At 40.9% G+C, this 26958-nt stretch overlaps 1 protein-coding gene and 1 long non-coding RNA gene across 2 annotated transcripts in view; one reads left to right on the forward strand and one right to left on the reverse strand.

Annotated features, from left to right (window-relative positions):
- LOC113415104 (protein spinster homolog 3-like) overlaps positions 1-1419 on the reverse strand; it is a 32552-nt gene extending 31133 nt beyond the window's left edge. Inside the window, exon 1 of the mRNA XM_087957582.1 lies at positions 1108-1419. Within this exon, the coding sequence (XP_087813708.1) occupies positions 1108-1306 (199 nt within the window). The 5' untranslated portion in view covers positions 1307-1419. The remainder of the gene's footprint in view (positions 1-1107) is intronic.
- Positions 1420-13291: 11872 nt separating this feature from the next.
- Positions 13292-26018, forward strand: LOC148132685 (uncharacterized). Its single transcript, XR_015745763.1, has 2 exons — positions 13292-13428; positions 24616-26018. It is a non-coding gene; the product is annotated as an uncharacterized LOC148132685 (long non-coding RNA).
- The last annotated feature ends 940 nt before the right edge of the window (positions 26019-26958 follow it).

The raw sequence follows: 26958 nt of genomic DNA on the forward strand, positions 1-26958 counted from the left end.
ATAGCTCAGACTGACTACAAACAACGTCACAACACAGTTGCTCAGATGGTCTATTGGAACTTGTGTCACAACTACCATCTGCCTGTAGCAAAGAACTGGTGGGATCATAAGCCTGAAAAAGTGGTCGAAAATGAGCATGCAAAACTACTGTGGGACTTCCGAATACAGACTGACAAAGTTCTGGAACACAATACCCCTGATATCATGATTGTAGAGAAGAAAAAAAGTGTGGATCATCGACATTGCCATACCTGGTGATAGCAGAATTGATGAGAAACAACTTGAAAAAGTCAGCAGATATCAGGACTTGAGAATCAAACTGCAGAGACTCTGGCATAAGCCAGTGCAGGTGGTTCCAGTGGTACTCGGCACACTGGGTGCTGTGCCTAAAGACCTAGGCAAGCACTTAAAAACAATTGGCGCTGACAAGATCACCATTGGTCAGCTGCAGAAGGCCACCTTACTGGGATCTGCTCGCATAATCCGCCGATACATCACACAGTCCTAAACACTGGGGAAGTGTTCGACTAGTCATTTGTGATACGAAACCCAGCATGGTTATCACATCTGCTATGTATACTGTGTATACATTTTTGTGTATAATAAACAACTTTATTCATTAAACATGAAACTCAGTCAACTGAACATTTAAATATGTATCACAAATATTATTAACTGGCACTGATGGTTGATACGGGTTGCTGCCAGCATTTTAGGTGTCAATTATCATTATAATCAATTAATAGAATAGAGTAGAATAGAACAGAACAGAACAGAACAGAATAGAATAGAATTCTTTATTGGCCAAGTGTGATTGGACACACGAGGAATTTGTCTTGGTGCAAATGTTCTCAGTATACATAAAAGAAAAGATACATTTATCAAGAGTCAAGAATCATAAGGTACAACACTTATTAATAGTCATAGGGTACAATAAGCATTATTATTATTATTATTATTATTATTATTATTATTATTATTATTATTATTATTATTATTATTATTATTATTATTATTATTATTATGCAAGAAAGTTTTCAGCCCATCATTAAACCCACATTCTGGGTGCTATTGCCACAAGATAATTGTTAATGGGATCCAACCTACCTGCTACAAGAAACCAGTCCATGTAATTCACCAGGTTCAGATGGCAAAGTGTAGCAATAGCGATGTAAGCCCTTCTGGTGGGTGGCTGCGACGATCCCTGAGGGGGTTGCTCAGTTGATTCCATGGTTCCATAAGCCTTGACAGAGGCAGGGGATGGAGGCGGCAGGTCTGGGATCACTCCTTCAGCCATCTTCCTCATCAGTACTGCCGATTAGTTGCAGAAAGCCATACCTTGATCCGGCACTTCCTTCTCTGTTGCTCTACAAGGAGCTTCAGCTTTGCTCTTGCCTCCAACAGGAGGAACTTAGCTTTGCTCAGTCATTTCCTGTAAAAAGCCGTCTGTGTACTGGCCACATAATTTCCAAGGCTCCCCTCCGTCCAACACGGTCACACGCCAGTGAGAAAAGCAGCCCGCTTCTCTCAAGTGGCTGAGAAGACAAGGTGTCTATCAGGGGCACCTCTATTCAAAGGATAAGCTAAATTGGGATTATAAACCTGTGGAGACAAGCAGAAGAACCCATGTTTAGATGCTGAGCAGATTCGGTTGCAAAAAAGAGCCATATTGAGAGAGGAACTCTAATCTGAGCGAACTGACTTGTGACTCCGGATGGAAGCTGTGTCCTCACAGCCCACTAAACCCACAAACCAGTTGTTCACATATTAACATCTTGTGCAAACCCAACCCATCTGTCAGCTGATGATTTCTTGGGCTTTGAGAACCTTGAAAATTCAGTTAATTGAATGGGCTATCCATCAGTTAGCCATGACAAAGGGTATTATGTGAACTCAGCCACGACAGGCCTGCAATGGTGCTTACAAAAAATGAAAAAAAGTTACGTGAGCTACTACAACCCTCATCCAGTGGGACAGTAGGTAAGATCAATTCAAAGCATGAGCCTAGGAAAGCCAGTTTGATCTAGTGATTAAGGCATTAGGCCTACCAGTTCATGTCCTACCTTAGCCATTGAAGCCAGTTGGATGTCTTTTGGCCAATAACTCTCTCTTAACCCAACCCACCTCACTTTTTGGGCTGAACAATTGTTGTTGTTGCGAGGAAAATGTGTTGTTGTTGTGAGGAAAATTGGAGGAGGGAGGTGTGTGGATATGTTTGCCACCTTGAGTTATTTGTAAAAATAATAAAGGCAGAAAATACCTACCTACCTACCTACCTACCTACATACATACATACATACATACATACATACATACATGGCTTGAATCTTTCCTTGCCCTGGATCTCATAGTACAATAGGACTGTCTTTATATATTTTATTTAGTTATTCAATTTCTGTAGCCACCTAGCTTAACCAAGTAACTCTGGTTGGCTTACAATTCTAAAATTCTAAAACAATTAATTTAAAAAATACTAAATAATAAAAGCATCCACAAAATAAATGTATAAAAGCAGCCATGATGGTTAATCAACTAACACTAAAGCCAAATAATGACACCCTTAGCACATTCTGAGCCCCAGGCCTGAGTACATAGCCAAATTTTTAAAACTGAAAAACCAATAGGATTGAGGCCATTCTAATCTCAGAGGGGAAAATATTTCACAAGGCAGCGACTACAACAGAAATTGCTGTTGCCAACTGGGTTTTCTGTCAGTGAGGGGATCTGTCCTTCACTGCACACAAAAGCAGTTTATTAATTTAGGAAGGGCAGGATAAGGCTCATAGAGTTTCATCTTAGCTGTCTATCTCCCAGCATCTGCCAGTTGAAGCAGATTTCTCACTCTGTTAAAAGATAATACTGACCCTATTTAGTGGTCTTCTTTGAGCCAGTATCTGGAGAGAAATGAGAATTATCTGATAAATATAGTTGTGAACAGAGGTTCTTGCTTAAGTTTAACTGTTGAGCAAAATGGTTCCTGTGTCAGGTGGAAAAGAAGGGAGGGGGGCCCACCAGAGACCTAAATATTAAGCAAACTTCCTGAAGTGAAGACCAAAAAGTTGGCTAATGGTGCTTAACCCTGAACGCTGCTTCCCCTGGGCTAAGGCTCCAAACAGGAAGTCAGAAGAGAATGCAGGCAAAAGAGACACCTTAGTATATAGTATTAGTATATAGTATATAATATATAGTATATATTATTAGTATAGCATAGCATAGCATAGCACAGCACAGCACAGCACAGCACAGCACAGCACAGCACAGCACAGCACAGCATAGTATAGTATTTTTCAAGCTTGGCTACTTGAAGATGTGTGCCAGGGAACCTGGGGAGGTGAATTAGTTCTTGCTTCTCAAACAGCACAAAATTAGCCCCATGTACGAAGGATATAGCAGGGTTTCTCAGCTTTGGCTACTTGAAGATGTCTTGACCTCAATTCCCAGAATTCCCTCATGAGGGAAGACCCCCCCCCCCTCCTAGAATAATGAAATATTTTGAGAAACATTAAAAAAGCAGAATATTATATTTTATTAAACGAGGAATGGAGAAACATGCTCTTGGAGACAGAAAGAGACAGCTCCCACCTTTCTTAATAGCCCCCAGCAGATATTTTTTTGCCCATTAAGAAAGACTGGGCCAGCCTATCTATAAAACAAAAGACCTCCCGCTCCAGGATGATGGGGTTAAGACATGATCCCATAGGAAATAATAGGATTAACCCGCTACCATCTAGCAGCAGAGCTCACCACATTGCACAATCTCCTGGAGACATTGTATCACCTCCAAGCTTCAACCAAACTTAGCTCAGACAACCTACAGAGCCAGCTATAACCCCTACAACAGTCAATCGAATACATTTTCTTGCACAGGAAGAGGAAGTTCAAGTGTGAAGCCCAAGAGAAGGTATAAATACCCCTCACTCTCACCTCCATGTGGTCAGTTACCCAGAATCACACACGCTTGTGGTTCTGCTTCATCAATAAACCATCTTTCCAATCAGCTTCCATGTTTCCAATGTCTTTCTCCCAGCTTGGAACTGAACCAGATGGATATTTCTCCCAACACTAGAAAGCATATGCATATGCTGACAAGGGAATTCTGGGAGTTGAAGCACACATATCTTCAAGCAGCCAAGACTGAGAAATACAAAAATAGTACACCCAGCATTTGCCAGTTTTGCTTGGATATCAAGATTGTTCCAATGACCATCCTTGGCACTCTCTGAACTTGGTTGTTTGGTTGTTTTCTTGCAGAAGTTTCATTATCCAAACCAGTGATCCCCAACCTTTTTATGTCGCGGCCCGGTACCGGCATCAGCTGGGCGCCAGCGGCCGGTCCGGCATCAGCTGGCGCCGCCATCTTTTTTGATGAAAAAGTGCTTCCGGTGAGCTTTCTACCCGAAAAGCTCACGGAAGCACTTTTTCATCAAAAAATGGCGGCAGCAAACTCAGCGGCCCGGTAGGACTTGTTCCGTGGACGGTACCGATCCGTGGACCGGTGGTTGAGGACCCCTGATCCAAACCACAAATCATCATCAATTGTAGAACTGATGATGTTCCCTAGCTTGAATAATGAAATATCAGCAAGAAAACAACCATGTTCAGAGAAAATCAAAGACTCCTCATTTCAACACTCAACTACAAATATTCTTCTTTATCAGAGGGTTCTAAATTTCCAAACTACTGATCCATTCAGTGGTGGGTTTCAAATTTTTTTTCACTACTGGTTCTGTAGGCATGGCTTGGCTTGGAGGGCATGGCAGGGGAAGGATAGTGTAAAATCTGCATTCCCTCCCCACTCCTGGGGGAAGGTTACTGCAAAATCCCACTCCCTCCCCACCCCACAAACCTGCCCAGCTGTGCAGGGCAACAAAAGAAGACCCATCTGATCAGCTGGGACTCGGGAGGCAGAGAATAGATGGCGGCGGGGCCAGTCAGAGGTGGTATTTGCCGGTTCTCCAAACTATTCGAAATTTCTGCTATTGGTTCTCCAGAACTGGTCAGAACTTGCTGAATACCACCTCTAATCCAATTCATTTACCAGTGCTTCTCCTTTGGGAAAAAGAAGGGCTCTATTTAGGTGGATCTGGTTGAAGCTAAATGTTTAGTTTTATCTGCCAAATGAGCAAATGATAGCAATACTGGAATTGGTCATTTAATCATTTCATTAACAAGATGAAAAGGATATCCCTTCACCTTTGCTCTTTGTGGGCTGGAATACCAGATAATGGGGTGGGAAAACAACCCACATCCGGAAGCCTCAAACAAGAAAAGAGTCTTAACTACTGCAAATTGCTCACATAATTTCCTTGAAAAAGTAAAAAATAGATTTTATAAAACACCAGCTTACGCGGTGCAGAAGCCAATGGGCAGCTACTGTTTACTAGCTCAGCAATGCATCATCCATACGGGGCTAAAATACTTATATTAACCCTGGGTAGCCAAAAATATTTCATTAAAATATATATAAATGTTGCCCAAATCTCACACAAAGAAAATCTTAGAAGATTTTCTGAAAGATTTTGGGAATGAATAAATAAACAGCCTCAAGACAGGTCAACAATTTTGGGAATGAGATCACCATCATCTCATAAATCTTAATCCCTTAAAAGACCTGCTTGGAGTAAGAACAATACTAATCTCTAGTATCTATTAATCCGCGCCCCCCCCCCCTATTTATTTTACATATTGTGACTCTTCATCTCTAATGAAGGCAGTATCGTGGCTCAGTGGTTAAGATGCTGGGCTTGTCAGCTGGAAAGCTGGCAGCCCAGGTTTGAGACCCAAGTGCCACATGATGGAAGAGAGCTCTCGACCTCACCCGAGCTCCTGACAACCTAGCAGTTCGAAAGCATGCAAATGCGAGTAGATAAATAGGTATCACTTCAGTGAGAAAGTCATGCTGGTGGCCATGGAAATATCTTTGGAAAATGCTGGCTGAATGGCCTTGAAACAGAGATGAGTACAGAGGTGGTATTCAGCCGGTTTAGACCAGTTCTGGCATACCGGTAGTGGAAATTTTGAGTAGTTCGGAGAACCAGCAAATGCCACCTCTGGCTGGCCCCCGCCCTCCGGCCGCCGCTGTTCCCTGTCCTATATTCCCTTGTTTTTTAGCTCAGCTGATTCGCGCAGCAGAGTAGATTGCCATGCCTCAGCTGAACTAAAAAACAGCTCAGCTCATCAGCACTGACAATGAGGGCGGTCTTTGAGTGCTGCGCGCGCACACACTTATAGAAGCGGTAGGAACAGATTTGGAATCCCACCACTGGATGAGTACCATCCCTATGGTTGGCAATGACTAGCAAAATAAAATCAGTGTGTGTGGGGGGGAAATTCCATCTCAAATTGAAGTCAATCAAAACAGGTAATTGAAGTCAATCAAAACAGGTAACATTTCAGGTACTCTACAGTATTTTGTTATGTGAAGTAGAATCCAATACCCAACTCACTGATAGACATCTCCATAGTCACAGAGGTGTCCATAAAAGAGAGTAAAAAATCAAGGTGGTTTATGTGTTTGTGTCTGTTTGATTAAGTCTTTGCCTTTTTACACACAAGAACCACAGAATAAGAAAAGGTCATGCATTATTTGGCAATCTGGGTTGCTTCTCATGAAAGAATTGCTCAACTCCCCAGCCTACATGAAAGCTGATAATTGAATCAACAAGCAGATGTCACTATAATTGTTGTGTTTATATTCATTTCTTGTGAACAATCAATCTCTTATAGGCATAAATTAGAAACGCTCAAGATCTGAAAATATTAGGGCAGGCTTTATGCATCTCCACCACACACAGTCTAAATGAATTTTCCAATAGATCAGAAGCCAAAATAATGAGGAAGTCATGTCTACTTGAATTCAGAAACTGCTGACATCCTGAAGACATGAAGGATTAATAATCCGCAGTAAATCATTGACTTCTTTGGATGCAGTTAAAAAGCCAGATCTTACTTCCAAATTCCAAAATGCTGGACAAATTCCTCAGCTGGCCAAGGCTCTGTCAATATTTCCATTATAGCTTCTACACTTTGGATATTCCACAGAGCTATAAGTAGGAAGGAGTGACTCTCAATTTCTCCATTCATAAACTAGCTTTCTTCTTAGACTGAGATTTAAAAAGAAAAAGATAGTATCAAAATTTTGATGCACCAGTTATGTATTTTTGCATGCAATTTAATGTGTTCAAAAATACAAAATGTTATATATATATTATATCTATTATATATATTATTATTATTGGATTTTTTTTATTACTCTATTACTGTCTTGTTTTACAACAGGTGGCTTTCTTTTGGATCATTTTATCTGCCTGATTTTATTCAACACTGTTTTTAATTGTTCTTTTTGTATTCTGCTCTAATCTCTAATCTCCTGCAGGAGGAAGTATTATTGTTTGTATTATTTCGCTTTTTAGTCTATCCTTCTCAGTGGTGGAATTCAATTTTTTTTACTACTGGTGGCTTCTGTGGGCGTGGCTTGATGGGCGTGGCATGGCTTGGTGGTTGTGACAGGGGAAGGTTACTGCAAAATCCTATTCCCTCCCCACCCCACTGACCTGCTTTCCAGCTCCATTCTCCTGTGGAGGGCAACAAAAGAAGACCCAGCAAATCAGCTGGGACTCGGGAGGCAGAGAATAGATGGGGGCGGGGCCAGTCAGAGTGGGTATTTGCCAGTTCTCTGAACTACTCAAAATTTCTGCTACAGTTCTCCAGAACTGGTCAGAACCTGCTGAATACCACCTCTGATCCTTCTCTCCCTCTCTCTGTCTCTTACACAGGTGTGCATGAGTGTGAATTTTTTGTGTGCATTTTTTAAAACTGAAGAACTATCCTGCTTTGTATACAGGTAGTCTTCAACTTACAACAGTTCAATTAGTGACCATTCAAAGTTACAACAGCACTGAAAAATTGACTTTGGATCATTTTTCACACTTACAACCATTGCAGTATTCCCATGGTCACGTCATCAAAATTAAGACACTTGGGAATTGACTCAATTTATGACCACTGCAGTATCCAGGGTCATGTGATCACCGTTTGTGACCTTATGACAAAACTAGGTCACCGTTTCTGATCTTATGACAAGAAAATCAATGGGAAAGCCAGATTCACTTAACAATGGTGTTACTAATTTAACAATTGCAGTGAGTCACTTAACAACTGTGGCAAGAAAGATTGTAAAATGGGTTGCAAAATTCACTTAACAAATGTCTCACTTCGCAACAAAAACTTGGGGCTCTATTGTGATCATATTAGCTGAAAAGTATAACATTAGGAAAATTCACATTGAAATAATCTATGAATACCCTATCTCGTTTACCCTTAACTGGAGTGAAAGCTGAGCCTTAGATTCCCAGCAATGCATTTAAACCAGGGGTTGCCAACCTTTTGGACCTCAGGGACCACCAAATTCATAATTTTAAATCCCAGGGACCACTAACCAGTTCTCTGGGTGTGGCCTAATTTGTGGGTGTGGCTTGGTGGTCATGTGACTGACTGGGCATGGTTTGTATGTAAATATTATAAATATTTATATAAATATTGATTTTCTTATAAAAAAAGAGCAACTTTTACCCGAAATCAGGCAAAGCAGGCAGGCAGATTGAGTTGTTCACAGAATCATTCAGTGATCTATCTATCTGCCATCGGCTATCTGAGTCTGTTACATAAAATTTGCTTGCCGTGAGTCTGCTCTGAATAATAGAACCTTCAGTCCTAAAGGAGGTTCGGCTGTGCTTAAAAGCAGAGCCGAAGATCTAAAGACTAGCTGGAAAGCAAGAAATTCAACCATTTCCTGCTTCCTAGCTAATCTAAATCTCCCAGCACAGCAGAACAGCTGATGGTTGGAAAAAGGACAAATAGCAATTTAGCAGGCAAGTTTGCCAGGTAAGGAGTGAGTGGGCAGGGAGGGTTCCCACACGCCATGTGGGCGGCGCAGCCTTGTGTTTCTGCGCAGCCTGAATTAATTTCTTTGGGGGGGGGGTGCTCTGGGGGTGAGATTTCTCTGCGGCCCACCAAAAATTTTTCGTGGCCCACTTGTTGGCGACTGCTGATTTAAACCACGGAAAATGCACATCACTTCAGAATCCTAGTTTTTGTACAGGAAGGAAGAATTTCTTTTCAGCTGTTGCAGAAGCAAACAGTATTTGAGGGGGAATCTTACCATCATGAGTAGACTTCAACTGTCTTCTTCAACCTGGTGCCTTCCAAAACTAAATATCCTGCTGGGAGCAGATGATGAGAAATGTCCTACACATCTGGAGAGGAAGTAGGTCTTCTCTTGTTACATCTAACCCTACAAAATATGCACCAATCTCATACTTGGTTTCACAAATCTTCTTCCCATTCTCACCTCATCTACCCAAGAAACGTATTTTGTACATTTCCCTTGTATTCTGAAATGGGGAAGTTGCATTAATGAGTGTCTACTTCTAGCACTCCAGATCTGCAAGGTAGGGAGATATCAGCTAGAAACTATAACGACAAGGACATTGTGATAAAATAAATGTTAGTCATTTAAAGCTACTATCACCAGTCCATTGTTGAGCAACATCACATTCCAAAGCTCTGAGAAATAACTGTTTTGACCACCTTGTAAAAATATATCAACTTCAGTGCAATCCTGACCTCTGGAGGCAAGAGGAAGCTATTCTGCAAAGTGGAGGCCACCACCAAAAAATGTTCACCTTGGATACCGACGACTCTCACCTCATGTATGCTGGGAATATATATTAAGTTACATGTATAGAACTACAGAGTAACAGATCTGAAAGTGTCCTTGGAGGTCTTCTTTCCATTTTATTGTTGTGCATTGACAATAAACGTTTAATTGATTGATTCTAACCCAACCACCTGCCCAAGCTGGAGACCCTATACCCAGGGCTGTCTTAACACATGGGCCTGATGGGTACTTGCCTATGGGCCCTACGAGCATAGGGGCCCCATACTAATCTGTGTATGTTAACCCTTCAATGCACCTTGTATCATATAAATACAGCAACATATTTATTACATTTTTCTGCATTTTTTATTAATACTAACATGCAAATATGTGTTTAATTTTATCAACCATTTACATTTTTATTCCTGTGAGTAGTTGTCGTAGGGGCCCCAGTACACCGCTTTGCCCGGGGCCCCATAATTCTTCTTTTATTTTTCTTATATGTACCCATTTCATGTATTCACAACTATGTATACACTTATACTTATTATCTTGTAAACAATTAGCAAATCAAATAAATAAATAAAATAAATAAATAAATAATGCTGTTAAGACGGTCCTGCCTATACTATTCCAGACAAGCGGCTGTCCATAATGGATTAACTGAATCTTCCTAGAGGAGACAATGCTGCACATGCCATTTTTTAAAAAAGTTTCCATTTAACAATCTATAAAAGAAAGAATGAAGAAATAGTGTCCGATCCCTTCCGACTGAAAATGCTTTGTGTCTTGTCTATAGAGAGTCGCAGACATCCAGATTACGGCTGTCCTAAAAGGTGCTTTTTCAAGGGGACCTGGACTTCCTTTGTTTTTCCTTGAAGATGTTTCATTTTGCAACCAAGAAGCGAAATGTCTTCAAAGTGAAACAAAGAAAGTCCAGTGGCCTCTTGCTTCGTGTCTTCTATCTAGAAGTGAGTGATGGTTTGAAAGTCTCAACAATAGCAGCCAATCTGTACGGGCATACAATCCTAGTATTGGGACTCCTTGTTCATTCATGAATCAGCTAACACTTTCTCAAACTTATCCTTCTGTCGGTGTTTTATACTTGATGATGATGATGCTATCCATTCAGTCATGACCAATTCTCAGCAATTCAGTGGACCAGCTGTCTCCATGTTTTCCAATTTTATATGGCTTCTTTCGGTTGTTTTAACTCTGGCTCTACACATGTAATTTATTTAGTCGGATTTATTTAATTTTCTTATTGATTTTCCTATATTTCTTTTAAAGTTATTTTCTAGGCACTATAACTTTGTTTCATTTCTGCAGAAGCCAACAAGGCAGGCAAGCGGGTGAGGTCAATTTAAAAATGCAGGTAGTCCTCGACTTACAACTGTTTATTTAGTGACCATTCAATGTTACGACGGCACTTTTAAACAAATGTCAAAGTTACAATGACAAAGTGACTTACGAATGTTTTTCCACAGTTAGGACCTTTGATCATGTGATCCAAATTTGGAGGCTTGGCAACTGGTTCATATTTGTGACTGTTGCTATATCCCAAGGTCATGTGATCCAAACTCAATGGGGAAGCAAGATTTACTGAACAACCGGGTTACTAACTTATCAACTGCAGTGACTCACTTAACAAGAAAGGCCGTAAAGCGGGGCAAAGTGCACTTAACAAATGTCTCACTTAACAACAGAAACCTTGGGCTCAATTGCAGTCGTAAGTCAAGGATCACCTGTATTATTTGGGAAAGGAGAAGATGGAATGAGAAGAAAGAGCATCCATATTGTCTTGTGCATGCAGGAAAGGAACTGATCCTTTTTATGGAAGGCACGTGAAGTGGTGTCTATGCACTTGCCAAGGGAAAGAAGGTATGGCAAATAAAGGGCATCTCTCCTCACCTCTCAGAATCAGAATTTAGTAAGAATTAATTTTACAAAAATAAATCCTGCTCCATTCAGAACTATCTTGGAGATTAATGAGGATTAATGAGCAGAAGGATTAATGAGCAGAAAAGTGCAGGTAGTCCTCAACTTGCAACCGTTCATTTAGTGACCATTCGTAGTGACAATGGCACTGAAAAAATGTGACTTATAACCATGTTTCACACTTAATGACCATTGCAGCATCCCTGTGGTCATGTGATCAAAATTTAGATATGTGAAAACTGACTCATATCTCTGATGGTTGCAGTGTCCAGGGGTCTTGTGATTCCCCCTTTTACGACCTTCTGACATGCAAACTCCGTGGGGAAGCCAGATTCATTTAACAACCGTGTTACTAATTTAACAACTGCAACGATTCACTTAACAAGGGTGGCAAGAAAGGACGTAAAATGGGGGCACAAGTCACTTAATAAGCATCTTGCTTAGCACCAGAAACGCTGGGCTCAATCACGGTCATAAGTAGAGCACTACCTGGAGTGCTTTTTCAACTGTTCAAGAATAAAGATATGAACCCTTATTTTAAAAAAAATCCCACTAGAAACTTATTGTGGAATTTTTGCTGCAAGTAGAAAAAAGGGAAGTGATTTATGGATTTGATGATTGGGAAAAAAAGGTTAAACAAGGGGTTGAATAGATTTATGTAACACCTCTTATGATTCAGGAGTTTATAAACAGTCATCAAGGCTGGTAGAAACTCCCCATGAATTTTAACCGGTTCCCTTTGAAACCATTAGGATAGGTAACCATCTTGTGATAATAGTTTTATCATTTCATTTCGCCTTGTCTAAAAAAGTACAGGTAATACTCAGGTTACAACCAAAATGGAGCTTTAATGGAAAACTTACTGAACATTTTTTGCCATGGTGATTAAGCAAACACCATGGCCATTAAGCGAACCCATTATTTGCTATGGTATGGTTTCCCCAAAAACAGGAAGTGCTGGTTTCCAGCAAAACTGTCATAAAATGCAATCATGTGACCACAGGATGCTGCAAACATCTGTAAATGTGCCCATGCTGCCAAGCCCCCGAAGTACAGTCATGTGACTGATAGGGGTGGGGCAACCAGTGGAACATTGGATCTGGGTCATTTTTAGGAAGGTCATAACTTTAAATGGTTGCTAAACTATCAGGGCTAATTCCGATCTACTTGTACTGTCTTTTATTGATCCTGAATCTCTCACCATTTAGTTTCAGTGGGGGAACTGGAGTCCTAACAATTCCTTTCTCCCCATTTTCCATGCCACACTCTGTCCCAACTCTTCAAATTAACTACCCCAAAGTTCTTAATAAACTATTCTTTTAATAATAACAATTGCCTTTTCCTGTACCTTTCCCCCCTCTCTACAATATCTTCCATGACATGTAAACTATAGGCACTGCTACACCAGTATAATTGGCATTTTAAAGAATATCCACCCGTTTTGGAGAATCCCTTTTGGATAATTTGGCAATCTCTTTATGTTCTTACTAGTCTGAGTAATTTGATGGCCCAAGGTCCATAAGCATCTCTATTCCCAACACTCCAAAATCCTCCAATCTCTAGCGGGTAGAATATGGAGTAACATTGCAATATACTTTTGTACAACCTTGCTTGTCTCACATATCCAAATGTACAGGCTGACTATTGAGAGAAATAGGACGCTGGCCAGACTAAATTTATCTCTGATGTCCTGTCAATTACCGCGAAAGCAAAACAGCTTGCCTGAACAGCGGACATTTTCCTCTTCCACGAAATCTGCTTCCTGTAAGTTAACTGAAACCTTCCAGATTTCTTCCACGGCTCTTGTTCCAGTTCCTACCAGCAACATGAAGGTAAACTCATCAACGGGCAGTGAAAAGTTGATCTGACTGTAATCTCCAGATAACCATGAAGGAGCAGGGAAGAGCCACAAAAATCTAGCCTCTAATGATCATCCAAATCCAAACAGCTCATATCAGGAAGCCCTAATGGAAGGTGCATATTTACCGATTAACTAAAGTATATTAGTTTTTCTCCCTGCAGCGTATTCCAGAAGCACGTTGCTTAATGCCTTAATGGGACCTGTAACCTTGACAAAGTTTTCCAGGCTCTGTTGCAATCTAAAGGCAGCTCCCCCTTCCCCCATCCACTCCTTGGCAAAACAGGCTTTTCTTTATTCTTCTCCACTACTTTGTAGAACCAAAGGAAACTTACCGCTGGATGAAAAGAAGGAAACATCCCATGCTTATAAAGGCGAAAGGAGCCATTGGAGGTTGTAGGTTTCCTGGCTTTGGCTGGGTTCACATCGCATGTAAGAGAAGAAGGGTCTGGATAAACAATTGAGAGAATTAGGTAGGTCCAGCCTAAAGAAGAGAAGGAGTAGTGGGGAATGTGATAACTGTCCTTCAGTACTTGAGGGGCTGACACAGAGAAGAGGGGATTGACTCGGTGGTGGGATTCAAATTGTTTTACCACTGGTTTGGTGGGTGTGGCTTGGTGGGCGTGCTTTGCATGCGCATGCATGGCTTGCATGCATGCACAGCAAACATGCGCTTTGAGCATGTGCAGACGCTTTCCTACTGACCTTCTCCTGCACTCCTGCACTCTCCCTGTGTCTTCAACAGCTGACGCGTGCCAATCCGCTGTGCCGCGCAATGCAGCTGAGCTTCAAAAGCAGGAAATAAATGTCAATAGGGAGCCGGGGAGGGCAGGCGGACCCAGCAGCTGATCGTCAGAGTGAACCGGTTCGCTCCCAGATTATCTTTGGAGCTACTGGTTTGGCCGAACCAGGCAGAACTGGTAGAATCCCACCCCTGGATTGACTTATTCTCAAAGCACTTGAGGGCAGGATAAAAAGTAATGGGGTGGAAGCAGGGGTGGGATTCTACAGGTTCACACCGATTCTCTAGAACTGGTTGTTAACATTCTAAGCAGTTTGGAGAACTGGTTGTTAGAAGAATTTACTGGCCTAATCCTGTAAGGAAGGCAGGAAGGAAACATTCTGGTGTTGCTTACAGAAACTGCCTCTCCGTTAACCCTTATTACATTCCTGGCAGGACTAGACTTCCTGTCTCAGGAACGTCTCTGGATTTTTTCCCCCCTCCTTTGCTGGTACTTCGCTTGTGTGGAGTGACCATTCAAAGTTACAATGGCACTGAAAAAAGTGACTTACAACCGTTTTTCACACTTACGACTCTTGCAGCATCCCCACAGTCATGAGAGGCTAGGCAAGGAGATGCGTGCCTCGATGTGAGTGATGTTGAGTTGGCCACACCCGGCCAATCACATGACCACCAAGCCATGCCCACCAACTAAGCCATGCCCATAGAACCGGTTGTTAAAAAATTTGAATCCCACCCCTGGGTGGAAACTTGCTGAGAGGTCCAACCTAGAAGTAAGGAGAAATTTTCTGACACTGAGAACAACTAATCAGTGGAATAGCTTCCCTCCCAGAATTGTGGGTACTCCCAGAATTGGAGGTTTTCAAAATTGGACTGGACAACCACTTGATTGGAAAGGTAGGAGGTTCCTGCCAAGAGAACTCCAAGGTTCCCATCCAGCTCTACGGTTCTATGTTCTATGATCCAAGGTTGAAATGGTTCTATGATTGTTCTATGATTTACTGAATGCGGTTCAGGTGACCATTTTATAATTTTAGTGTGGCTTCTTATGTACCATGAAAGTTAGGTAAATGGTGTGTAAGCATATATTGTGAATGCATTCAGAAAGACTTGTGCCTTTTTAAATTAGATAAGATGTCCTGAGAGTCAAACCTCAATTTCTGGTCTTCAATGCTAGCTTTAGTCTCAAGGCCATGCAATTTAATACATACATACATACATACATACATACATACATACATACATACATACATACACATACTAGATAAACAAAGTAATAGGTGGATAAAAATGTCAAATCCAGTCTGAACATCTGGCTGTGTGATGTATCATAATAAAAGTAATAATTAATAATTTAAAAATTAATTAATTAAAAAGAAAACAAGAACAAACAAATAATTCAAAACACAGAATCTGAGGACCACTGGATCGTTTTCTGCCATAAGTTTTCTATGTTTCTATGAGCATGAGTAAATTACCCATGCAAAAAATCTGACAAATCATCATGATGAAATTAGTCACGCAAAAGTTAAATAATACATAATATTGGCACTGTCATGGTACTGTAAGTATGAAAGAGCTGTAAAATTGGAACAGGTGTTCCTAAAACTGAAACACTTTGCACTGCCAGTACCAGGCAAATTTCAGCAAAGAGGTATTCTTGAAACTGGGAACATGCATGGGCCTTCCAAGTGAATATATATTGTATCCCTAGTGATGGAGTAATACATACAAATGTGTCCTCGGAAAATCTGAAGACACTGGAAAATTTGGAAAATTTGTAAAATTCTCAAATATTGAAGCTGCAGGGAGGGATATCTGCAAGGGAAATAGAGAGACAATCTACAATCAGAACAGAGGTGGAAGGGACCTCAGAGGTCTTCTAGTCCAGCCCTCTGCTCAAGCAGAACGTATACCATTTTAGACACAAGTAGTGCCACACCCATCATGGTGTTATTATGAAAAGTGCATAATTTGTGTCACCAGTATGATGACATCGTGGCATAATTGTGGCTGCAACAGGATGCCCATGGCCTCAAACCTCAAAGGGTGTTATCGGTAAAGAGCCCATCGGGGCAACAAAGTGATGATGAAGAAAATGTGGGTACACAGTATTTATTCTAGCTGTGGATAGTCTATTACCAGCAAATATCTATTACAGACGGATAGACAGATATGAATGGGATGAAACAGGAATAGAATAGAATTTGTTGTCATTCCATGAATACAATGAAATTTTAAAGCTACTCCAGCACAGTGCCCCAAACACCACATCACAATCACACTACAGAGTTTTAAAAATTAAAATAATTGTAATAATAATAGGACTAAATCACAAATGCACTGTTTGATTCAAGACAATTACAGCCTTGGGAAAAAAAACTGCTTCTCAATCTATTAGTCCTCATTTTGACACCTACAACGCCTCCCTGATGGTAACAGATCGAAATATGAATGTCCAGGATGAAAATGGTCTGTGGAGATTTTTAGTGTTCTAGAGAGGAGTCTGGTCTTCGCAATCTCTTCCAAAGAAGAAAGAGAGCAACTGATGATTTTTTGTGCTGTGTTTATAACCCATAACATACAACGAAACATACAATGAACGGTTGCAGGAACTGGGCTTGGCTAGTCTAGTAAAGAGAAGGACCAGGGGAGACATGATAGCAGTCTTCCAATATTTGCCACAGAGAGGAAGAGGTCAAGCTATTTTCCAAAGCGCCTGTAGGCCAGACAAGGAATAATGGATGGAAACTGAACAAGGAGAGATTTAACCTGGAAATAAGGAGAAACTTTCTGACAATGAGAACAATCAACCAATGGAACAGCTTGCCCTCAGAAGTTGTGGGAGTGCCATCACTTGAGACTTTCAAGAAGAGATTGGCTGCCATCTGTCAGAAATGATGTAGGGTCTCCCGCTTGGGCAGGGGGTTGGACTAGATGACCTACAAGGTCCCTTCCAACCCTGATTATCTGTTAAACTCTCTGGAGCATCTTCTCATCCACTGCAGAGCATCCAGCATAGCACACTGTTATACAGTATGCCAAAATGCTCTCAAGAATCATAGAAATGGCAGTCTGAAGTCAGAGATGGTAGCTGAGTGCCCAAAATATGGTCATATGACCATCTCGGCGGGCAGCCATTGGAACTTTGGAACTGGATCATAAACACCTTTTGGGGAGTCTGTCATAATTTCGAACAGTCGCTAAGAACAGATCATAAGTTGAAAACAAGCTATATGAAACCCCAAACAATACATCATTTCTATAAGGAAGCACCAACAGGTGTTCTGCATAGATTCATTCCCACCCTAGTGCATTATTTTGGCTTCATAACCAAAGGGCTGCTATATGGTACATACATTGCAAAGGTAAAGATAAAGGTTTCCGCTGTACGGTTGTATCCAACTCTTAAGGAATGGTGCTCATCTTCATTTCTTAGCCAAGGGAGCCAGCATGGTCCAAAATACTTCTGTGGTCATGTGGCCAGCATGATTATACACTGAGGTGCATGGAATGCTGTTACCTTCCCATCAAAGTGGTACCTATTTATCTATTTGCATTTGTATGCTTTTGGACTGCTAGGTTGGCAGAAGCTGCACCAAGTAATAGGAGCTCACCCCGTCATGCCAAGCTTGGGTCTTGAACTACCAACCTTCCAGTCAACAAGCCCAGATAAACCACTATGACTTTTAAGAGTCATAATTGAAGCCTCCCTAGTGGGAAGGGCTGAGGGAGGCCTTAAGTTATAAAGTTCAACTAGCTGTGCTTTTGACTGTCAGGATTCTGGCAGTTACCCCAATTAAATCATGAGTCTTGAGCCAAACTTCCAAAACTTTAAAAGGATTTATTGGGAGTTAAAATGTCTGGCATTCCCTAGGTGTAGCCAACTCTTAGACACATAATTCATTGTCACCTTGACCCTGGTTTTCCCCCATCCCCTGAGTGTATCATAATTCATATTCTCCAATGGGACACATCCATAGCCAAGAATTATTAATCATGTTCTCCAGTTAGAATTTTGCAGGGCAGAAACTTCAGTCACCTAGTTACTATCTTTGAAAACTATTTATGGAATGCACTTTTGGTTTCCAAACTGCTGCACTTCCCCCCCCTCCCTTTCTGTTGGCAACTCTAAAAAGACCATAGAAATATTTTGTGAGTTGACATTGAAAACATAGTGGATGACATTTTTGACTAGGGTCCACTTCTCCCCCCCACCCCACCCATCTATAAGTCAAAATTACACTAGTTTCAATGGCAATAAGATCAAAATGGAGAATTTGCTTTTACGGGGAAGAGCAGGAATTGAATTCTCCTACTCAAGCGGTCTGGCTTTCCATCTGTTGAAAAATGAATAACTCCAAATGTTCTCAAAGATGGAAGGTAACAAAAGAACAATAATATCAAGATGACAAAGTGAAAACAGTAATATACCTGCACTGATTTCAACAAGATGGAAGAAAATATTTTCTCATGTTATTGCTAGAGGAACTGGTGAAAAGGTATATCTGAGCTGAGAAGGCTTCTGGCTTACCAATGCCACCGTCTTTTTTAAAAACTTGACCTGGAACTTTCTGGAAACCTTCCATCCAATACTAACCATATCTGATCCCATTTAATCATCCAAGAGCAGCCAATTTTGGCTTAAGTGCTACACCTTGCTGGACAAAGTGAAAACATGAGTTTTGGATCCTGTCAACATGACAACTGCTTTACTTACTGATGACTTTGTCTACTACCATTCTTTTAGACAAAGGTAGCTTCCCTTCTGAATACAGGGACACTGTATATGCTGAATTATTAACTTAATTTTGGGAGTATGTATCAATGTCAAAAGTAACTTCAGCAGTCTGAATATTAGTTTTAATTTTGAGACTTTATGGACTATGATTTTGCACACAGATTTCTGTCACAGCTGAAATTCAGATTTCTTTTAACATGGCTTTAAAACCCCTTTAAAGATTGACCATAATAGTACTAATTTAGAATTTGTGTTAATTCTTATATTTTTCATTAATTTGACTGTTAAATCTTACCAGCTGCGATTTTACCAGTTTTTTAAGTACCAAAGTGATACATGATTTTCTTCATATTTGTTTTGGTTCAGTATTACCTGTAAAAATAATGGCAGACAGATTTTCCTTTTCTTTTAACTTAAGTAACTTTTATATTTTGAACACCCTCAATTATTTCTGTTTTCTATTTCCATTATTTCCATTTGTTTATTACAGTTAATATATTTTTTAAAAAAGTATTTGTTTTTGTTCTGAACCAAACTATTTCTAATACAATCTGTAGGACATCAATCCAAAGCCAAAGGCATTGGTCTCTGCAAAGGTGACACAAGGGGCAAATGATGAAACGTGTGTTGTGACATCTCGCTGAAATGACTTACGTATTACATGCAATGTTGCAACACGAGTTGGAAAAGCAAGGGTTTGCATTGTGATGCCACAATATATGTTTTGCCACTTTTGTATCCTCTACCGGATGCCTTCAGCCAAGGGTGTCCCTTATTTGGAAGAATGCTTTATGAACTTCCCCTAAAGGGTAGAACCTGTGGTTAGAAACTATGATAACTTCTTGTCAAATTCAAACAGATTAAAGATATTAAGAGTCAAATGCAAGATTATAAATGTGTATGTAGAGGTGGTCTATTTCTTGGGGTTTACATGCTCTAGAACAGGGATGTCAAACTAGATTTCTTCAAGGGCCGAATCTGCATTGTAGGTCTCCTCTGTGGGGCGGCAAGGGGGGTGAGAAGCAGGGGAAGATGGGATGGAAGCCTCCTGCAGCATCCTGCCGACCAAAACGGGGCATAGGGGGTCACATGTGGGCCCCCATTCCCTGTTTTTGGCCTGGACAGCCTCCTTCAGCACTCTCCTACCAAAAATGGGCCACGCAGAGGCCCTGGAGGCCTCCGCGAGGCCCGTTTTTGGCCAGCAGAGTGCTGCTGGGGGCTGAGGAGGCCAAAAACAGGCCACACAGGGGCCACATGCAGCCAGTTCTTTGATATTTCCAGGCCAGCCCCACGGGCCAGATTTAAGCACCCCACGGGCCAGACCCGGCCCATGGGCCTTGAGTTTGACACCCTGGAATGTATTTCTGCATTAGAGGTTCTAACCTACCACTGAGTCACTCATATGTGCATCACTGTAAAACATGCCCATAAGAATGGCAGTCAGGGTTTCAGTGGGTTAGCTGTGGAAATAGGAGTTATATCTGGCATACCTGAAGAGAGTCTGGTTGGGAATGGATCATTTTGCTAAGAGAAACATTTTATATAGAAAATATATAGGAAAGCAAAATATACTTTCAAATAATCTCAAAAGATAGCATTTTTCTTCCATTCCATAGCAACCTCTGAGAACTCTTTGCATTAGGGCCTGCCATATTAATGCAATTTATACACATCCTCTATCATGAAAAAAACATAATGTGAGAGCAGATGGTAGTGTTGCCAACATTTCCAAAAGAACTAGTGCTCCCAAAACAAAATGTACACGGATGTGCAGTAAATGAACTACATGGAATTAAATATCTTTCTTCATCTTCCTATGGGGAAGGATTCCCAAACACCCCCCTCCCGCCCAGCCTCCAGCAATTATTGGAAAGAAAATGGTGACTTGGCTGCAGGCCAGAAACATTGTAGATAAAATCATCCTTGTGGATTATTCAGTGTTCCACCATGTACTTTGGTTTGTAGAGATACCAGTGACAGGTGTCAGTATTCCAGCAAACCTCCATTACAACCAATAACTCTGAGACAGACATCTCTCAAAGGTTCCTTTTAATTGGATAGTAACTGGCACATCTGTGGAATCCTGAACCTGAAGTTCTGGGCTTTCTTGCAATAAGTAAAAACTACAAACCCATCCCCTATATACCCATTACCACATCACATGGCCTAATCACCATCCGTCCCAAAGTATGACTTCCTTTTCACTATGCGCAACACTACCTGACCTTGACTTAGAAAAAGAATGTTATTATGTCTAACTAGATATACTCCAATAAATTCCCCCCTCCCACTTTCCCAGACTCAATTGTGGCAGCGCGGGACCATCGGGTCTCAATATGGCTTCCAAAGCTGACACTGGTAAAGCATGGCTCTGTATAAACAAGCTTGTGTTGGGTTGATCCAAATGTGTTTAAAAAAGATTAAGAGGCACACAAAAATGCCCGTAGTACCCTATAATAATAACCTCCAGGGGTTACAGATCTTCAACAGCCAAGAACTCAGCCATCTGTGCCTGAAGGACAGGCAAAAAAGAAAACGACATCATGTTGGTCATCATGCAAATTATGATTGTGATATCATCAAGGCTTCTACCAGATACCTATGGCTAGTATACCCAACAGGGAGGGATTTGGAGTGACATAATTTCTCCGTTCTTGCCAGACACTCCAACTGCTCCTTATGCCAGGCAACATGTTAATGTGAATTTTCTAGCATTCTCATGCCTTGAAGATTTAACACTTTTCACTAGAGTACTAGAAATTATCTCTTGGAAGTGGCACACCCTATCTCTGTTGCAAATGCACGTGAATAAGGTCAGACTAAGATATTTAGCTCTCTATAGCTAAACATATTTTTTATTGATTTACTTCCACATTTATTGTACTTCTATACCCTCCGATATTCTGAATTTCTGAACCATTCACAAAACAAAAGTTAAAATCAGAAGGGATTGGACAACTTTTTGTCTGAAATACTACAAATAGTCCTGGATTTACAACAGTTCATTTAGTGGCCATTCAAGTTACAACATCGCTGGAAAAAGTGACTTGTGTCCATTTTTCACACTTACGACCATTGCCACGCAAGTCACATGATTTATATTCGGATGCTTGACAACTGACTCATATTTATGATGGTTGCAACATCCTGGAGTCATGCCCTTTGTGACCTCCTGACAAGCAAAGTCAATGGGGAAGCCAAATTCACTTAACAACCATGTTACTAATTTAACAGCAGCAGTGATTCACTTAACAACTGTAGGCAAAAAAAGTTGTAAAATGGGGCTAAACTCAAAAACTTAACAAAGTTCTCACTTAACAACATAAATTTGGGGCTCCATTGTGGTCATAAGTTGAGGACTACCTGCTTGAGCAGGGGTTTGGACAAGAAAACTTTCAAAGTCCTTTCCAACTCCGTTTTTCTGTCCTTCTATTCTGTTATAAGTGCACAATAAAGCAAGGATACATTTCAAAGAGCTCAGGAATAAAAGCCAAGGACTTTAAAAAAACATTCTAGCAAATCAAGTGATGAATCTTTTCAGGTTGGACACCATTGAAAAAGTCCTCTCTCAGTCTCATTTAATCAGTGGTGGGATTCAAAAACATTTACCACCGGTTCGGTGGGCATGGCTTGGTGGGCGCGCTTTGTGTCCATGCACACTCTTTGTGTGCATGCGCATGCCAAACACACACTTTGCGCAGGCGCAGAATCATTCCAAGCAGGAGTGGGATTCAAATTATTTAGCAACCGGTTCTGCGGGCGTGGCTTAGTTGGGTGGGCATGGCTTGGTGGTCATGTGACTGGGTGGACATGGCTTGGTGGTCAGGTGATTGGCTGGGCGTGGCCAACTCAACATCACTCACATCAAGGCACGCATCTCCTCTCCTGTCCTCTTGTGACTGTGGGGATGCTGCAATAGTCGTAAGTGTGAAAAAGGGTCATAAGTCACTTTTTTCAGTGCCATTGTAACTTTGAATGGTCCCTCCACACAAGCAAAGTACCAGCAAAGGAGGGGGGGAAAACTCCAGAGACGTTCCTGAGACAAGAAGTCTAGTCCTGCCAAGAATGTAATAAGGGTTAACGGAGAGGCAGTTTTTGTGAGCAACACCAGAATGTTTCCTTCCTGCCTTCCTTACAGGATTAGGCCAGTAATTTCTTCTAACAACTGGTTCTCCGAACTGCTTAGAATGTTAACAACCGGTTCTAGAAAATAGGTGCGAACTGGTAGAATCCCACCCCTGATTCCAACTCACCTCCTGTAAGCTGCACTCTCCTGGTTGCTTCAGCAGCTGCCACGTGGCACCCTTCTGTGCCACGCAAAACAGCTGTGCTTCAAAAGCAGAAGATAAAGGTGAGTATGGGTGCCCAGGTAGGCCCAACAGCAGAGAGAACCGATTCGGTCTCCACTGTTCAACGCTGCTACTGGCTCTGCAGAACTGGTAGAATACCACCACTGCATTTAATTCTATGGTGGGATGCAGGGAAGACACTTGGAAGGTGAAATTAAGCTATGGATGGATACTCAGCTTATTTGAAAGAAAAACTAGGTTTTTACCCCCTGAATAATTTATTTATTTTTTAAAAAAGTCTTGAGTCACTAAAAATAGAAGAATGAGATTAGGTTTTTAAAATCATTCTGGTGTAAGGAATCAAATTCAGGACTGAGTAAATATGGCATACAGATAGGGTTAGGGTAGCCTTTGAGTTGCAGTCATTCATTTAGTGACTGTTCAAAGTTACAATGGCATTTTTGACCCTTACGGCTTATTGCAGTATCCCATGGTCGCATGACTGAAATTTGGACACTTGGCAACTGACTCATATTTATGACGGTTGCTGGTGTTATGCAGTCACCTTTTGCGATCTGCTGACAAGCAAAGTCAATGGGGAAGCCAGATTCACTTTACAGCCGTGTTTTTAACAACTGCAGGGATTCACTGAACAACTGTGACAAGGACAGTTGTAAAATAGGGCAAAACTCATTTAACAACGGTCTCACTTAGCAACAGAAATGCGGGGCTCAATGGTGGTCATAAGTCAACGACTACTCTGCATGAAAGGAGGTATATCACTACATCATCACCATCATATGAATTCAGTGTTCCAAAACTAACAGTCGGAGCTGGAGGTTATTTCAGTGTTGGTGTAAAAAACAAGGGAATCAGGAAATCTGTGTGAAAATGCATGTTTCTGACTTAGTTTGACCAAAATGAGTCTCAGTCTGCAGACTGAGATTTTTGGCTAACTCAGATTTTTGGCTAACTCGGGTTCTGGGACAGCTGACTCAGCCTGCACCTGTACCATTCTCCCAGAACCTGAGTTCGCCAAAAAAATCTGAGCCCCAAAACACAACCATAAATTGAGAAGAACAAAGGAAACTTAGCCGGCTAGGAGAAATTACAACTTAGTTTCCTATGTTCATAAGTTCTGCTCTGTCTACCTGCTTAATTGTTGGCATACAAACTGGAATAGATCAGACTATCCATTTTGAAATTATCTTCTACTGACAAGATTATGTAAAACAACAATAATTGTTAGAACTCCTGGGAATATGCAGAAGCAAGTCCCTTATCCAGGGGACCCCTGAGAATATGCAGAAGCAAGAGAGCAAATTAATTGCTTGCAGAAATTCAGTCACCAAATATAACTGAGAAGTCATGTGTTCTTTTTCCCCAAAGGTTTCTTGGAACATATCAACGATAGAAGTAGGAGAGCAAATACACTGCGAACAGTTGTAGATGATATTTGAACTAGATCATGGCATCAGGCGGGATTGTTGTTGGATCCTATTACACAAGTGGGACATGGAGCAAAATTCTGCAGCGCACTCGGCTTTAGGTGAATCCTCTTTCGTGATGTTTCCTCGCCAGGCCAACTTTTCATCTCTCTCTCCTTTCACCAGTCAGCATTCGGTGGACACTGTTGTATATATCTGGACCTCCCTGGGCTGTTTTGGGGGACTTTCTCTATATTTTTTAATGTTCCTACTCCTATAAACCTCAGATACTGGGCGATACAGCTTTGGCTCAGAAAGATTAGGCCTTGAGAGTTAAGAATTTATTGTGGATTTTTATTTCCTTCAGAGGAAAAACAATAACATACTGGTAGTTGTATTTTCTAATCTATTTGCTTTGATGGTAAAAGTCTTTTTTAAAACCTTGTTTCTCATTTCATAGTTCATTTTCTCCAGGCCAGAAGACTTAATGGATCAAAGAACTGGTAAAAAAATAGCAGTAGCAATAACAATAGTTCTTAGACTTATATACTGTAAAGCTTCACAGTGCTTTACACCCTTTTCTAAGCAGTTTACAGAATGAGGCTATTGCCTTCAATAATCTGGGTCCTCATTTTACTGACCTCGGAAGGATGGAAGGCTGAGTCAACTTTGAGCTGGTCATAATCAAACTCTTGGCAATGAGCAGTTAGCCTGCAATACTGCATTCTAACCACTGTGCCACCATGGCTCCTAAATTTTCTAAATAAATAAATAAATGTTCTAAATGATTCCAATATTAAAGCAGTCTTTCCAACAAATATGTGAAAATATATTCTGCTCAGAGGGATTTCTATACGATGAATACAACAGTAAGAAACTTTAGCGACTGGATTAAAAACAAAGAATAGGAAATACCTAGTCAAAGCTAAGAGCTTTTTGGCTCTAGCTGAAAAGCACAGTAGCTGGAGCTAGACCTGATACAAATATTGGTTTGTTTATACATATCTAAAAGTTTGAGTAGGAGTTAATGAAATCTCAGAACTTTATGGTGAGAAAAGAAGGGATACACCTTTCTGAAATCAGTGAATGGTGGCTGAATTATTTGAAAATTTTCATCCAAGTCCAAATTATCTGGACTGGTCCCATGGGCATCTGTGACCCAGATAAAAATGTGAAGTTACTGCCAAGTGATGACCTTATGAGATTGCACTGTATGGCTATGATATTAGAGAACTGCATGTAACTTTCAGTACTTAGAACTATGATCAGGCTTTCTATTAATAGACTCGTTGTCCAAAGCGGATGTTCATAGATAGGCTAATGGCTGGCAAAAAGCATTTTAAGTGAATGAAATACTGCCCTGTATGTTTGTTGAACTGTGTCTTTTTACAAATGTTTTAGAGAATTGATACACCAAAATAGCACAGAGGTAGAACTACCAATCAGAACATTTTTCAGTTTGAATCCATCATTAGGGATGGGGCTCAGAGGCGAATGCCTCTTTTCCATGCACATGATCTAAAGTTCAGTGTCAGCGTTTCCAGATATGTGAAGGAATGTGCCTAAAATCCAGGAGAGCTGGTTCAGTCACTATCAACAATACTGGGTTAGATATACTACAAAGCATGTTTGCATCTCCAGAAAAGTACAACAGGGTGGCAGATTTGCCTGATATAATAAAAACTCAATTGTTGTGAGTTTCTTCTCAGGTTGATAAAAAGGGTGATCAAAACAGGGATACGGACTATTCTGTTTTCCTAAAAGCGGCAAACGAATAGCCCCGCTAAACTGAAAAAGTGTGAGAAAACAGGAATCATAGAATAGAAAGAGACCTTAGAGGTCACATACTTCAAATCTTGTTTAATGCAGGATCCACTGAAGCATTGCTGACCAATGACAATCCAAACTCTTATGACTTCCAGCAAGGGAGAAAATATATCAGATGGCAGTTTGTCCCACTGGCTAATAGCTCATACAGTCAGAAATTCCTCTTGATGCCTAACCTGAACCTACTATGAGGGTGTATTGTGGGATGGTCTGCTCTTGATCATAGTTACATGACCCTGGGCACCTCATTGTGATGACATCTAGATAGGGTTCAATTTCTCATAACATCTAAACCAGATGTGGCTACCTTTCTATCAAGCTAATCACCCTTCAAGAGGCTTTTCTGCTGATTCTGAATAAACAAAGATGACAATGTCATGACCCCTCTGGAGCTCAAGACTACAACAGCAGTGGAATCCCAGGAAGCTTTGGTAGCTCATCTAGCAGCTCTATCACTTGCTCTATCAATATCTTTGTT

This window comes from Notechis scutatus, chromosome 1, assembly GCF_049901735.1.
Source record: "Notechis scutatus isolate UNSWTSFEM ecotype Mainland chromosome 1, rNotScu1.2, whole genome shotgun sequence".
Lineage (NCBI taxonomy): Eukaryota > Metazoa > Chordata > Lepidosauria > Squamata > Elapidae > Notechis > Notechis scutatus.